Genomic DNA, 16,032 nt, shown 5'->3' with positions numbered 1-16,032 from the left:
CTCCGGCTATTGAATAGGCTAATAATAAAGTGAACACATTAAAGCAATAGTATTTGAGAATTATAAACGGAAATTGTCAGAAGAAATACTGTGTAAACCAAATTTAAGAATGTACAGTCTGATTAAGAATATTTACCAGCCAGAGCACTATGTCACCCTGAATCTGTGTGTGTTTGTTTATGTGTGTGTGTGGGTGTGTGAGAGAGAGAGAGAGTGAGTGTGTGTCTGTGCCCAGCTGAGATGTGGGATCTTGCCTCTAGCGGTGAAAACCGGACATTTCCATTCCCTCCCAGAGGAGGAGAGAAGGTGACACCTGTGTGACCTTGGAGACGTTGGAAATGAAATGCACTTTTTGTTCTATTTTGTATCATAATTCCAGATATGGGCTTTTCTTAAAAATGTCTGGCTTGTTTTCTATGACTGATGGATGCAGACTACAGTATTTATTCACAAGTGCTTCATCTCTCTCAGTTTACGTTAAATGCTTATTGACAGCGTATGAGGACGTTTTATGTTTAAAAATGTTAATTGTGGGGGCGCCCCGGTGTACCAGGGCTTAGTCCCGATCGCAGCGACCCGGATTCAAATCCAACCTCAGGTCCTTTGCTGCACGTCATTCCCTCTCTCCCCTGCCTTTCCTGTCTATCTCTACTGTGACTGTCAAATAAAGCAGAAATGCAAAAAAAAAAAAAAAAAAAAAAAATCTTTAAATATGTTAATTGCACATGCCTCGGGTATATTTTGGAGTTCTGTTGTCTGAGGAGCAGGCCTGTCACTCATTTCTGCCTCGGATGCTGTTCAATATGAATGAAGCTGCACTATACTTTTCCTTTCACACTCATTTTGTTATTGTAGTGTCTTGGTAGACCATGTGGGCTGGGCACCTTTTGGTGCATGACACTTGAAAAATGAAGTACTTACTTGTTGTTTATTCTAGCTCCTGCGGCAAAGAAATAAAAGATGCCGAGAGGTGAGGATGCCGCTTGAAAATCACTGGTTCAGATCAATGGAGCAGCTCGGAAATCGGTGGGGTTAAGTGAGTAAGACATCATCACCCCTCTTCAAAACTGGTGTTGAGTGAGTGTGTACATGAACCTCCTTACACATGCAAAGAAATATTTTATTGTCTAAAATCCCGAATTCCCTGTACCATCAGTTTTCATATAGTAGAAATGGCCGTAATTTCTGCCACTGTTTTTTAAATGAGGTTAAAGGAATACCTAATGGCCCCTCTGCAAATAGGACACATTCTACAACATAACATCTGACTATGTGATCATTAATGTCATTTTATGTCATGTCATTTTGTTTTTTCAGCCACTGTTTTTGCTTTTTTTTAGTAGCACTATATCATTTTTGAGCTCTGTAAAATGTTTTACTGATTATATATGGAATATTTCCTGATGGAGTGCGGGTACTTTGTAATTGCTGTAATTATCATGATTAAAAGGTTTATTATTATTAAGATAAAAAGATAAAAAAGATTAGATTAATGTTTCCTTATGTGGCCCCCAGGAAGAGCAGTCGCTTCCTTGGTAGTGACTAATGGGAATCCAGATAAATAAATGAATAAATAAATGAATGCATGAATACTCACCGTTTCTCACGCTGTTATTTTCAATGTGTTCTTATTTAACTTGCAAGGTTAAGTAAGTGTTAATAAATGTATTCTCTTACAGCTGTTCATATCCCACTAAATTGAAGTGACACGTTTGGTGTTTGACAGTATTTATTTATCCACACAAAACCCATACACTCGCAGGTTTGCATACAGTCGGTTATACACACACACACACCAGGAACTGTGTAACCGGGCGTTTATGGACTATTCTGTGTATTGGCAAGCAGTTAACCTTGATTCGCTGCAGTAATTGACTCTACTGGACTGTTTTTTATTGAGCACCATGTTAACAAGCAGACTGGAGAGGATAATTTAATGCCTCTACGGTTTATCAAGCGGAGATTTGTTCAGTATGTGGACGGCCCAGACTGAAAGATGCTGCGGTTGCTGGCTTACTTCTTCGCCTTGGTCTCATCCGCCTTCTTCTCCTCCGCGGGGGCTTCGCTCTTCTTCTCGGGCTTGGCCGCCTTTCCCTCGTCCTTCTCGTCTTTGCTGTCGTCTTTCTCGCCGCCTTTGTCGTCTGCCTTCTCGCCGGCTTTATCGTCTTTCTTCTCGTCGGGTTTGTCGTCAGCCTTGTCCTCTTTCTTGGCGTCGGCTTTATCTTCTTTCTTCTCCTCACCTTTTGCTTCTTCTTCTTCTTCCTTCTCCTCTTTCTCTTCGTCTTTTGCGCCGTCGTCTTTGTCATCAGATTCTTCTTTCTTGTCTCCGTCTTCTGCCTCTTCCTTGCCCTCGGCTTCCTCTCCTTCTCCTTTGTCTTCCTCTTTCTCCCCGTCATCTTCAGCTGCTTCTGTAGCCTCTGCGGCCTCCTCACCCTCCTCACCACCTGTATCAAAGAGAAAGTGTGAATTGTATTAACTCAAAATGTCATCATGGTCCGAATCACTGCAACGTCTTTGAGCAAATTAAAAAAAAATGTGTAACCTTCTTCTCCTTCTTTGGCCTCCTCTCCATCTTCCTTCTCTTCCTGCTCTTCCTCTCCTCCCTCCTCCTTCTCCTCTCCTCCCTCCTCGCCCTTCTCCTCTTCTTCTTCCTCCTCTTTGACCTCCTCCTCCTCGCCCTCCTCCTCTCCAGGCGGGCTGGCCTCTGCTTTTTGAATCTGGCTGGGAGAGATGACCTCTTCGGTGGTGGTGAAGGTGGAGCTGAGGAGGCGCGAGGTCATCAGGTAGGAGGCGCCGGAGCTCACGCTGGAGAAGATGGGCCGGGCGAAGGAGGGCGCTGTGTGGCTGTACAGAGCCGAGACCCCCCCCGGCCACTCCCACGCTGAAGCGAGACTCCTCCCCCTCCAAGAGCTTCCTGTAGGTTGGTAAACAGAAATACGTTCGACAGAGGCTGAGCACTGCAGTAGGTGGGAGCTCACCTGAAATAAAGTTTTCCCTTTAGCATAAGGTAAAGTAAGATCGACTTTATTGTCCCAAAGGAACTGTGAAACCGACTGTTTGAGGTGGTAATCCTGAATTCAGTTTCTGAGGATATGCATTCATCCTAATAATGCTCTGATGAAGGTTTTATGCTAAAATGAAGCTGAGATGAAGCCAAGATAATGAATAAATAAATAGATAAATAAATAAATGTTTACCTGAGGCTCAATCTAGATCTTTTTTTTTTATTTTTTTGGAATGCTGCTATCCCATGTTGTGCATGACTCCTTTATGTGTGGTCCATATTAGATAGCAGAGATCTCAATAATTTAGAATTTATTTGTAATTTATTTTAATTTAAGGCTACAATTGTTTTTATTTATTTATTCATTTGCACATTAAACACTTAAATATGAGAACATATGAGAAATGCTTAAGCTTGGTTCAAATTTTGTGAGTAACACACAGGTCTGTTTTTGTTTAAACGTTAACAAATATACTATTATGTGAACAGAGCCCTTAAATAACTAATAAATACATCTGAAGCACATTAAATAAACCTAATAAAAGAAAGCAAAACTTTTAAAACAGGCATTTTTATCAGAACATAGAATTTACTAATGGATCAGGACCTTAAAATACAATTTTGTCATGCTAATACTAGCACTGAAAAGGACAGTGAGTTTGTTTGCATCTTAACAATAACCAAATCATTTTAGTTTGCTCAGTCCACTGCTTTTGCTTCTTACCTGTATGCAGCGATCTCAATATCCAAAGCCATTTTGACATTCAGAAGGTCTTGATACTCTTTCAGGTAGCGGGCCATTTCCTGTTTGGTGCCTCTCAGCTCGTTCTCCAGCTCCCCAATGGTGTCCTAAATGGCAGGCGTGATCAAATGTCATTTAGAACTATGTAAAAGTCATTTATCATATTAAATGAAGACACATTGTCGTATGGACATGCAACATGATGCAATGAAAACCATGTTGATTCAGTTTAAAAGTTCAACTTCTGTAATAGAAATGAGGAAATTCCCCCCCAAAAAAGTGCAGTACCGCTGCTTACCTGCATGGCGGCGATCTCAGCACTCTGCTTCTCCTCCATCTCGTGCAGTTGTTTCTCCAGAGACTCGTTGAGGCCTCTGCATGCGTCAATCTCCAACAGGCGGGCCTGGAGCTGGCGACGGTACTCTCCCGCTTCATCCTTGGAGGTCCTGACGGCGTCTGTGTGCTGGGCCACGCTTTCAGTCAGGGAGCCCACCTTTCCTCTGAACCACTCCTCAGCAGACTGCATGTTCCTGGCTGCCAGCCTCTCATACTGGGCCCGGATGTCCCTCAGAGCCCCAGAGAGGTCCGGAGTGGCAGCCTCAGACTCCACGGCCACCTGGACCCCCAGCTGGGCCTGCGCCTGAAGCTCGACCACCTCACTTTCATGGATCTTCTTGAGAAAGGCAAGCTCCTCCAACAGGGTTTCCACACGCTTCTCCAGCTCAGACCTGGCTAAGGCGGCCTGGTCAGCCCCACGGCGCATCTCCATGAGCCTGGCCTCAGCCTCCTCACGAGCCAGCACCTCCTCTTCATAGCGGGCCTGTAGGGAACTCAAGGTTTGTTCCAGACGCTCTCTCTGGCCCAGCACCGCCTGCTGCTCAGCCCTGGCCTCGTCCACAGCAGCCCTGAGAGCCCGGGCCTCCTGCTCATACAGGGCTCGCAGGCGGGATGGTTCGGTGTGCCTCTGTCTCAGTAATAGGAGTTCTGCCTCCAGGGCACGGTTCTGCTGTTCCAGCTCCCTCACACGTTCGATGAAGCCGGCAAAGCGGTCGTTGAGCTCCTGCAGCTGAGCACGTTCTTGGGTGCGGACGGTGCGAAATTCAGAGCTGATCTGGGCCGCCTGGCTGAGCTCCAGCTCCAGGGAGGATGCTGGAGAGGAGGAGGAGAGCAGCACCCGGCCAGGAGAGGAGTACTGCGGACGGGCAGAGGAATACGGGGAAGCGTGGGAGGAGTAAACAGAGTGGGACCTCCCTCTGGTCACCACCGTACGAGAGCCTGGTTCTGCATACCAGCGTCGGTATGAGGAGGAGCCGAAGTAGGGTTCATAGCCGATGCTACTCATGGCTGAGTGTTTGTTTGGGAGGACTTGCTGCTCTCCCTCTCCTCTCTGTTTGTGTGTGTATGTGTGTGTGTGTGTGTGTGTGTGTGTGAAGGTGTAGGAAGGGATCAAGTTTGAGGCTGAACTGCTTGCTGCTGCTGCAGTGGCTCTGGCTTTTATAGCAGGATGCTGAGCTCTGACGCAAGCGCTTTACCCAACCTGTGACAATGCAGGATCGATAGGCTTACACTGCAATGAGAAGGCGAGAGAGAGAGAGGAGAGAGAGGATAGAGAGAGAGGGAGGGAGGGAGGGAGGAGAGAGAGTGAGAGAGAGACAGATAGGATAAATAGGTAGAATACGAGAGGGAAATGGTGAGTAGGAAATATATATATAAAGAAAGAGAGAGAGAGAAAAGATAAGGAGTCAGGATGGAAAGTGGTGCAGATTCAGATGATAGGATGCTTCATGTTTCTGTCTGGTTTTGATCTGTGTTTAGTCAAATTTCATTAGAATCCAACTTTAACAAAACACATTGATCACAATGTGAGTGAACAGACCTAATTTTACAGTGCACACACACGCACACACACACACTCACATTCAAATACATTTGTGCATTGTATGATGCAAAAAATCCTCAGCCTTCACCAGTTAATTAGTTAGTCTGACAGATAAAGTTAAAATCAGTAATTTATCTGTTAACTTATAAGGTATCTGATAACAGTTAATCTAAATCTCAAATAAAAGCGAATACTAAGGAATTTAAATTAAAATTCGTGTAGTAATTCCCAGGCAGACACTACAAGCTTCCAGCTGAAATAAAAAAAAAAAAAGATACCTGAACACAAGCAAACCCTTTTTCAGTGAGTCTCCTCAGTTCAGAAAAACAGCTGGAGGGCAACAAGTCCTCCAACCGCTGCACAATATGTTGGATGCATTTTAAATTTGCACTGCAGTGGTTATGCCTGGGAGGCACATCGCGCTGTGGTTAACTGTAGCACGTGTTTGTGCTGTACTTGTATGTGATGACATGTGGCAGCGTTTATGTCCAAGACCAATCTTCAGCAAGACTAAGCAGCTAAGAACTGAGCAATTTCAAATCTTCAACCTTGAGACAGACACATAGATAGATAGATAGATAGATAGATAGATAGATAGCATTTGAGACGTCAGCAGTTCATAATATTGTGCTTTTTAACAACAGAAAAAAAATGATATTTGATGGATTAAGCTGTCTTGACTTTCCTGCACTGTCATGTTCTGTTAATTCCCCAACAGGAGAAACCGTCTTCTGGGCTTTCATCTGCAGCACAGGCAGGTCAATTACACTCAGCTGCTGAAATGCATTTCCTTTACCTGTGGGACTTGTGTGTGTGTGGTTGTGTGTGTGTGTGTGTATTTGTGGGGGCATGCAGTTGCTCAGCGGATATCTATATAGTGTATTTGATCATGCTTTAGTTTGTCTTAGCAAAAAAAAAAACATGCATAAAGGGACTGTATTGCAGTTGCAGTGCTTTGCAGCAATATCTTTTGCTTGCTATGTGTGCCAGTGTATGTGTGTGTGTGTGCAGGAATATATGAGTGTGCTTCCGTGGTGTGTGCATTACTACAGTTCGCTTATGCAGCAAAGGCCCCCTGTGCTCACCGACAGGCCTGTGCCCAAACAGAAGGGATGCAGGCGGTGGGAGGAGGAGGAGGGGAGGAGGGGAGGGTGGACTCAGTGAGGGCTGGGACTCTGCTGCAGGCTGAGTCATTCTACCTGCTGAGCTGACACAAACCTGCCGCTATCCTTTTCTCCACCTTAACAGCGGTGTGACCGTCTGGAGCAGCGGGGCAGGATGTGGCGAAACCAGACTGAGGCAGAAAGAGCAGACATTTGATCTCGCCCCAAAGCTCAAGCATTAATTTGCCGCCACTGTAAAGATAACCAGAATAACACCTTCACATGACAATCCAAATATGTCATTCTAAATCAGCTCTTTTTGTCATAAGTCCCTCAATTAATAAAAATCAAGAGAAACCCAAAGACTTTCTCTCACCGTCATCTCAGATGGGGTGAATCTTTCAGTGCATGCCCGCTCTGCCCTTCAAAATAATAAAGCATCATCACACTGTCTGTAAATACATATACATATACGGAGCTACTCTTGAATGTTGCAGTTATTTAAAGGCTACACACACACACAAAAAAAAAAGAAAAAAAAGAAAAAAAAAAAAACCCTGACAGATACATGGCATCAGGGGTTAAGCTGGGATGTAGGGCAGCGCTCGTTCGCTGGCGTTGGCACACATACAGCAGCGTTGGTGCGGCTGAATATTTTGTTTTATAAATAGCATGTATCGAGCCTTTAGGTGGAAGCGCTGAGAGCTGCCGAGGAGATGTAGTCGTTTTATCACATTCTAGCAGTGCGGATGCAGCTATAACAGCAGGCTCGACACTCATTACAGACTTTGAGCTGTGACACAGTCTATTGCAGTTTACGTGTTTGCTGAATTGCCCAAAGATTACCTGGGCTGATGGTAACGGTTATGGTCACTCGCTATCAAAGATAATTAACTGGAAAGGAAGAAAAAGTAATAGACAGAAAGAAAGACAAACAAACAAACCCTTTGCTCCTGTTCTCAAACATATCAGTTGCTGAAAAAGTTGGATTTAATTCTCAATTCTGAAATCTTTCTGTTGATTAGTTTAACATTATGTCAGGTCATTCTTAATCTTTTTTTTTTTTTTTTTTTTTTTTTCCATTTGGTGCCATATTTGATCAGCATGACAATATCTGATGCCCACCATTTATGTCACTGCAAATGTCACACAGATGCCAATGATAATAACAAAAATAGTTAATGAGATGGAAGCAAACAATGTCAGACTAAGACAATTCAATATATATAAATAAACAACTAAATAATGCTGTCCAAATGTACAGCCTAGCAATATAGTTGACACTGGTAGAGCAGTTTTCTTTTCCCCAGACGGCTCACTTTCTTGGCTCCTGTTACCCTTGCAGGTCGGGAGCTGACTTTATCAGAAAAAAAAAAAAACTAAAAATCCAGCAAAGTCTGTGAGATCCCAGGTTTCCTGCGAGACTGCCCTCTGGTTCATTTCTGTCCCCCTCTTTATCAGATGAGAAACATTTAGTGTCTGTTCTATGCTTTCTTATCAGCAAAAAAAAATAATTTCTCAGATGGTCTGATGTCTGCCTGAACAGGTCGATCACTGTGAGTGGAGTTACATAGAAAGTAGAGAGGATCGTAAAACTACAACAACTTTGTTCCAAAACAGATAATAAGAGCCAGAAAAAGTTTTGAAAAATCTTGAAACTCAGCACCTGGCAAAACACTCAGTTATTGGTGCAGATCTTAGAAATTGCAGAATTTATTTGCAGAATCTGCAGATGTACAGAATTAATCATAAATACTGCATTTCTGAGGATGTAACAAAATGTCAGGCACAATTTTATTATTTTCAAATTTGTATACATAACAGACGCAATCCATCAATGACTATATCAGTCTCTCTTGAAGTATTTTCCTTTAAATGATTGCCCATTAATGATACAATGTCGAGTATCAGTCTTGTTAGAGGAAAAAAAACAAAACATGGATAGGTTTTTAAATTTGCTTTCATGATTAACAGAGAAGTAACATCTGTCATCTCAGTTATTATGCAAACAGAGCAAAAGCAAACCATACTGGTAAAGTGATGAATAAAATGCTCCTTTTTAATGTGTATCATTAGCAATTAGTGTTATGGACCGATGTAGTATTAATGTATCAGGATTTGGCAAATGACTCAAATGCACAGAAATGGGAAACAGATGAACATAGAGTGCAGTAAAACCCAGTCTGTACTTTACTCTCTCTACAGACAGTCTAGCGGAGAACTACTGGAAGTGACTGGTATGTTTGCTAAGAGACAAACAAGCAAAATGAAGACAGGCTTGGAAGTGAGTCCAAGTCTTTCTGGCTGGTTTGCTCAAACTCCCGACCCGTCTACCTCAGCTGGGCAGCTGCCACTTTGGTCCACAAAACTATTCATAAGGGTTTCTGAATCGCTTCTTAGTCTGGATCCTTTTTCTGAGCCCACTTTGCTTTGGCAGTCCCAAGAGCTCCCAGGGTCGCAGGGGCACACAGATCCCTTCATGACTGGGAGGAGGTGCTGAAACAGGCCTGCCACTGATCTTGACACCACTTGGCTGTGTTTTTAATCCCTTACAATGACATAAAAGGAAAAAAAAAAACATAAGAGTATTTGTCTCATTTGGAGCTGCAGATGATAAGCACAAAATAAAACCTCATCAAACCCTCAGACCAGATGAGTCTTCTTTAGACTATAATGGAGTAGAAACCTCTGCCCTACCCGGCTCTTTGGTTTATAAGAGCAGGAATAAATAAACAGAAGAGGAAGAAGAACATTTTCAGAGAGATGGTAAGACTTCCAGCCTGAAGTCATGTCACGAGTGAGTTCAATATGTGTGAAAAGCATGATATAGCTCTTTAGTAAACCCACCAAAAACATATTCATTTTCACAAACGTTTTAATGCACCAGCCAGCCCCAGACAGTTCTGGTACTGTGGAGCCTCCTGTGGTGCTGTGAGGTATTGCAGGTCTAAGCACTTGTGGCTGAATGGTGCTTCTGTGTATAATCACAGAAATGAAGTAAAGAAAAGTAATTTTCCCTCATTCACCGGGGGAAAGAATTATAACCTCTGTGATAGGCTGTTTAAAATGTTTATTCTGCAAGCCATTAAAATTAGTGTTCATTTTAATAAGGCATGTAGTCGATGTGCCTGTGTTTCCACCCAGTAATTGCACTATGGGCATTTACCTCCTGATCCTGTGCTGCAGCCCCATGAAAACTGTGTCCTGCTCTAGTCACACACCTGTGACTCACACAGCTGTGTATGCACATTTTTATAACAACTTCCTCAGTGAAAACGCCTTGTATTGCTTTATTATGTATTTTTAGAGATTTATGATGTAAAAATTGCACACCTTGAAAACAGTTATGTGTGTTTTGCCTTCACCAGACTTGCCTCTACCAATATGTTGCAGACATTATGATGCAGAGCTGCATTTTGGATTATGCTCAGTGGATATTTTATCCCCTTTTTGATATTCATTTTACTACATGTAATATATGCAAACTGGGTAATTTAGCCCATATTCAGAAATATAGAAAATACATCTGTGGCATTTAATAGTCACCAAGGCAAAGGCAATGAGTGAAAAATAAGTATAACATGAAAAATAAATGCAATAGGAAAATAAATGGAAATGCACTAATGAGAATATAAGAGTGACAGTCAAGAGTGAACACATTGTTGTTATGGCGATGCACTTTATTAGAAATACTTGCCGACATGTTATGGAAGATTTAGTCTGGGATTTTCCACTCTGTGAGCATAAAGGGAGTTTTGTAAAGGTAATTTGAATTCAGTCTAGCACATTCTGTCACTTTTTCATTCTTTTTTTTCTAAACCTTGTTTTATAGAGAAGCCTTTTTATATATATATAATTGTTTCATTTCACTCATTATTCTGATTTTTATTTACATAATTACTTTATATTTTCTGATTAATTTTCCAATGTTTTAGCCCCAATTTTATTTATTATTTATTTTATTTATTTTTTTAGCATAATTTTTTTTCTGCCATTTGTCTTTGTCTTATGTTTTTATCTCTCTTGTACTTTCATCTTTCCATATAAAACAGTTTTCTCTTTCTTTCATTCTTTCTTTTTTCTTTTTCTTTCTTTTTTCTTTCTTTCTTTTTTTTTTTTTTTTTTTTTTTTTTTTTTTTTTGAAAAGTGCCATACAGATAAAGTTATTGCAGGCTGACCAGTTCTGCTGCCACACATATTGTATTTCTGTCATTGTCTCTACAATGCAATATTCTTACCCATTTTGTGACCATATGATGCAATGTTGGCTTCGCGCCATCTGGCATCAGCCTGTGAGTTCCATTAATATTGTATTTTCAGCCAGCTGTATTTCTTCTTTTTTTTTTTTTTTTTTCTGTGCACAGTTAGTAATTTGATTGGGAGTGATGGAGGGACATTGATTTTGCCTTTAAAGCTCAGCTTTGGCTCAATGAGCTGCTTTTGATGCTTATTCAGCACTTCCACCTCTGCACTGTTCCCAGGGTTAAAATAGATGATGGAGTCGGTTTCAATACGTCGCTGCAGCACATACGTGAAATTTCATCAGGGATGCTGCAGACTATACAGAGCTTGCATGTTTTTTTTTTGTTTTTTTTAAATTAGCAACATCCTGTGGACATGCTATATTCTCTCTCTCTCTCTCTCTCTCTCTCTCTCTCTCTCTCTCTCTTTCTGTGTGTGTGTGTGTGTGTGTGTGTGTGTGTGTTGATTAATTATTATTTCATTAATTAATTATAAGTAAGAAATTTGTTTTTATTTATTTATTTCTGTTTAGCCCCTGGCTTGTTCTGTACATTTGCACACAGATGTTAACAAGATGTAATGTATCTGCTTTTAAACATTTTTGATTTTTCCACAAAATTGCACTGCCTTTTATGAGAAAAATCACTCAGGTTTGCACATAATCTTATTGTGACAGGGCATCTGACAGGGCAGGAAATAGCACACTACTGCAGTGTGAGTATTGTGATTTAATCCATTCATTCGTTTAATTCACACCGACACCAAGAGGAAAAAATGTGTTTGTGCATATGTGTGCCTTCCAATCAGGTGTGAATGAAGGTATTGCATGCGACATTTTCTTACTCCAGAATTTTAGAGTAAATGGTAACCACAGATATTGAAATGCATTCAATTTCTCAGATGGTAACAGAGCAGCTCCTAGGGGTGATGGAATGAAATAGCACCTTTTTTTTTTTTTTTTTTTTTTTTTTTTTTAAACAATGTAGTGCTTGATTTGAAATTGATTTGTAAGATTTTATTTGCCAGGCTTGGCAAAGTGCAGTCTGTATGAGTCAGGGTGCAAACATCTTGAACCACTTGGCTCTTTTGAAATATGTTCATAATAATAACAACAGGAAAAACATAGATATATAAATATAGATATACACTCAGTCAAACACAAAAATATACACTGACTGTGCTCTCTCCCTTCAAGCTGTTTATAAACTAGTAGTAGTAGTAGTTGTTGTAGCTGCTGTAGTTGTAGTGATGGATAGCATTATTTGTATTAATAGTGTGCATGTGAGAGTGCAAGAGACTGAGAGCACAAGAGACTGCACTCAACCTCTTTGGGAGTGGAACTGTATTTTGCCAACATGAGTGGCTCAAGGGTTTTCCTCCCCCAACAAGTTAAAACATAAGGGATCTCTGTGTGAGTTTTTTTTTTCCCATAATACAAATCCCCTGTGAAGCAACGTGTGTGCCAAACACATAATGCAGGCACACTGCAATGTGCTGCAGTCTCCGTTTTTATTGGTGAAGCTGCTCATCTCACAGAGAGGAGCGCCTCTCTGCAGCTAACTCTGATCTTTACACTTTTATTCCACCTCTCTCAGTTTAAAAGTCATGTTGCTATTTTGGCTCAATCCCTGACCTCTGCCCTTCCCAGCAATGACATGCCCAGCCAGCCCAGCACACGTCTGCTCCCACTGGCTGAGCCTGGTGTCTATCAGAGGATGAAGGCTCCTCACAGGTGGAGAGTCAAGGACGCCTGTCTGTGTACACACAGCCACACTCCAGGCTGCTATAAAAAGAGCGCGGTATGCCGGCCTGGGGCTTACTTTTAGGCAGCAAGTGTGTGTGTGCAACGGGGAAGGGCTGTGCCTTCTGTGTTTGGTTTAAGGTGAACTTCAGTGCCTCAGAAAAACACCGGAAACATGGCTACCGCGCATCGCTTGGTGATTGTCCGCCACGGTGAGAGTGCCTGGAACCAGGAGAACCGTTTCTGCGGCTGGTTCGACGCTGACCTCAGTGAGAAAGGTGTGGAGGAGGCCAAGCGCGGTGCTCAGGCCGTCAAGGATGCCGGCATGAAGTTTGATGTGTGCTACACCTCGGTGCTGAAGCGTGCCGTGAAGACCCTGTGGACCATCATGGAGGGCACAGACCAGATGTGGGTGCCCGTGATCCGCACATGGCGCCTGAACGAACGCCACTACGGCGGCCTCACCGGTCTCAACAAGGCTGAGACAGCTGCAAAGCACGGCGAGGAGCAGGTCAAGATCTGGCGCCGCTCCTTCGACATCCCCCCTCCCCCCATGGACAAGGACCACCCTTACCACAAAGTCATCAGTGAGGTAAGATAAGTGAAAGTATGGGAAAAGCATGAGGTGTGTGAATGTAGAATTATGTTTGTGATCCTGTCTGATTCTTGAGGGAATAAAAATATTCAGTATTCATTTAAACATGTCATAAAAAATATCATTACTCAAATGACAACTGAATAAAATTTCTATTTATTACCCACTGAACCAACATAATTCAGATTACAATAGTGTGCCACTGCCTGCCAGTTGCTCAGTTACATAACAGCTGTCGAAAGCCACTCTTATGGTAACACGCCATCCCCTGCTATTCCATCCTTCCACCAGTCAAGGCGCTACAAGGACCTGAAGGCCGGTGAGCTGCCCACATGTGAATCACTGAAGGACACCATCGCCCGTGCCCTGCCTTTCTGGAACGAGGTCATCGCCCCTGTGATCAAATCTGGAAAGAACGTCATCATCGCTGCCCATGGCAACAGTCTCCGTGGCATCGTCAAGCACTTAGAGGGTGAGCATTATAGTTTGCAAACGGGCACAGATTTAAGAGAGAGGACAACAGGACCTATATGCTAATGTAACCGGACTAAGATTAGGAAGTGAGTTCTCTTGGAAAGGCACGGAGCCCTGAAGGTCAAAGGTCGTGTTTCATGAGACATCTGGCATCTGGCGCTGCAGTGACAGCTAGTGACGAATGCTGACACACATAAAATCCAATTTAAATCAAACCTAGAACACAAATTCTAGCAAAAGTACACTGAATATTTTATTTTGAAAACTACTGCTAAGTTAAACTCGAATTCAACTCCCAGAGCTGTCAGCCTAGTAAATACTGAGATAGACAATCAGGCACTTGTCACTACACACAGACACAGAGGCACACACACGCACACACACATGCTCTCTCTCTTACTCTCTCTCTATCTCCTGGATTGGAGTGACTAAAAATAGTAGGATCTTTTGCACCAGAGTTCAGAGACATGAGAAAAGGCCATGAACTTGGTTCCCGTTACAGGCGTGACCTTTCTGTAGAAAGGTTGGACATTTTCAAGGAGTGGCAGGATGTGGACATGAGGATGATACAGCCACGGCTTAGTGGGTGATGGCAAATGTCACGGGGAAAAATGTCAGATATCATGGCTCAAACTGACATGACTCAAAGTAACTCAACACTCATACGACTACAACTCATACTACTACTACTAACTCTGCTAATAATAATAATAATGATAATAATCAGCATCATCAACATCATCATCTTCATCAGCAGCATCAGCAGCAGCATTTGACAAATTTTAAAGTGCATTGAACAATAAATCTTTATTTACAATCAGATATAATACCACACTGACTCTCTTAGGGCCAACGAAGTGGAACAGAAAAAGAATAAAAGTATTTGTGATATTGTAATAACATTAGATATAGTAGTTAAAATAACGTTGTAGGGCTTGAAAGTTTACTTTCATAATTTTTTTTATTAATGGAACTAATATTAATATATATTTTTTTAAATTAATTTATTATTTTTTAACAATACTGAAAGGTGATATGTTAGAGCTATGCTGCCATGCCCGTACTTAAAGATCCAATATTACTTTAGTTCCTTTAAGTGATTTTCATGATCCAGGGGCCAACAAAACCTTTTCAAAATTTCATAATTCTATTCATTTTTAGAAATTCTATATTACAAAAGTACAGCAAATTCACATATGCCATGGCACATAGCAAATTATGAATCTTAGTTGCTTTATACCCTTATATAGTATATAAGACTATTGTCATGTCTATGTGCCTGACTGAACTCCATACAATATAAGTATGAAATATAAATTCCATTTTATTCTTATTCTTATTAACCCATTTTATCATTTAATTTTGCATTTTTAAAACCCGATCTCTGACAAGACTCTGTGTGTGTGTGTGTCTACCTGTTCTGTCTGTCTGCCTGTCTGTCTGTGCTGCAGGTATGTCTGATGAGGCCATCATGGAGCTGAACCTGCCCACAGGAATCCCAATCGTGTACGAGCTGGACGCAAACCTGAAACCCGTCAAGCCCATGGCCTTCCTGGGTGACCCAGAAACCGTGAAGAAGGCCATGGAGGCTGTGGCCGCTCAGGGCAAGGTCAAGAAGTAAGCCGGCCCCCGAGGCTCCACAAGGAATCAGAAAAAGAGACTGTTCCCCCTTACACCCAAACAGCTACATCTTTTTCTTCCATTTATCTGTCTGTCCTTTACCAATTAACCTTCACCTGAAGTCCATTCCAACGGGGAACATGTTGATGCTCCCACTGGAGACGGGCCATTTGCAGCAAGTTAGACTTTTGTTTTTTAAAACGGCAGACACTGTCAGTAACACTATGTACAGGGTGAAAGTAATGACCTGTCAATCAAAGCAGAGGGCCTAGCCCTACCTTTTGTCCACACACTCAAAGACCCACACACTGTGGCAGAAGCTCAGCCTAGCAAAATTTAGCTAAGCCCTTTTTTGAGGGCCACACAACCAATAAAGAAACAATATTTTTAATGGCGGCCTAAGCCTGTTCTTATTTTCTCTAAGTGTTCTCACTTCAATTCCTCCACTTACACAGCTGTATCTTTTCTTCTGTTCCTTTCCTCAAATTGCACTGTCATCCCTATATCTCCTTGCTTTTCCTCTTATAGCCCTCATTTGTAATTCAGTGGTTTCAGCATCGTGTAAAGGTGCTGTGAAATCTTACCCAGAGGGCAGGCTGGAGGAGGGAAACAACAGAGAGAGAGAGAGAGAG

At 42.1% G+C, this 16,032-nt stretch overlaps 2 protein-coding genes across 2 annotated transcripts; one reads left to right on the top strand and one right to left on the bottom strand.

Moving 5' to 3' along the window:
- Nucleotides 1-1,725: 1,725 nt before the first annotated feature.
- On the bottom strand, nucleotides 1,726-5,170 carry nefla (neurofilament light chain a). Its single transcript, XM_030066131.1, is given in 5 exon segments — nucleotides 1,726-2,444; nucleotides 2,543-2,879; nucleotides 2,881-2,914; nucleotides 3,729-3,853; nucleotides 4,045-5,170. Coding segments are annotated over 5 exon segments (1,971 nt in total). The 5' UTR covers nucleotides 5,089-5,170; the 3' UTR covers nucleotides 1,726-2,013.
- A 7,635-nt stretch (nucleotides 5,171-12,805) lies between these two features.
- pgam2 (phosphoglycerate mutase 2 (muscle)) lies at nucleotides 12,806-15,763 on the top strand. The gene is made up of 3 exons (XM_030066035.1): nucleotides 12,806-13,303; nucleotides 13,598-13,778; nucleotides 15,232-15,763. The coding sequence occupies exons 1-3, from the start codon at nucleotides 12,887-12,889 to the stop codon at nucleotides 15,399-15,401; spliced, it is 768 nt and encodes a 255-aa protein (XP_029921895.1). The 5' UTR covers nucleotides 12,806-12,886; the 3' UTR covers nucleotides 15,402-15,763.
- The last annotated feature ends 269 nt before the right edge of the window (nucleotides 15,764-16,032 follow it).

Source organism: Myripristis murdjan, chromosome 12 (assembly GCF_902150065.1).
Source record: "Myripristis murdjan chromosome 12, fMyrMur1.1, whole genome shotgun sequence".
NCBI classification, from domain to species: Eukaryota; Metazoa; Chordata; class Actinopteri; order Holocentriformes; family Holocentridae; genus Myripristis; species Myripristis murdjan.
Note: the sequence above shows the minus strand (reverse complement) of the source record. Positions and strands in the feature narration are given on the sequence as shown.

What these genes read in the sequence shown, in the direction of transcription:
- pgam2 (XM_030066035.1), top strand. Translation starts at nt 12,887, where the DNA reads ATGGCTACCGCGCATCGCTTGGTGATTGTCCGCCACGGTGAGAGTGCC. An exon ending in ACCACAAAGTCATCAGTGAG is followed by an intron (nt 13,304 to 13,597) that starts GTAAGATAAGTG and finishes TCCTTCCACCAG; the next exon opens with TCAAGGCGCTACAAGGACCT. An exon ending in CATCGTCAAGCACTTAGAGG is followed by an intron (nt 13,779 to 15,231) that starts GTGAGCATTATA and finishes TCTGTGCTGCAG; the next exon opens with GTATGTCTGATGAGGCCATC.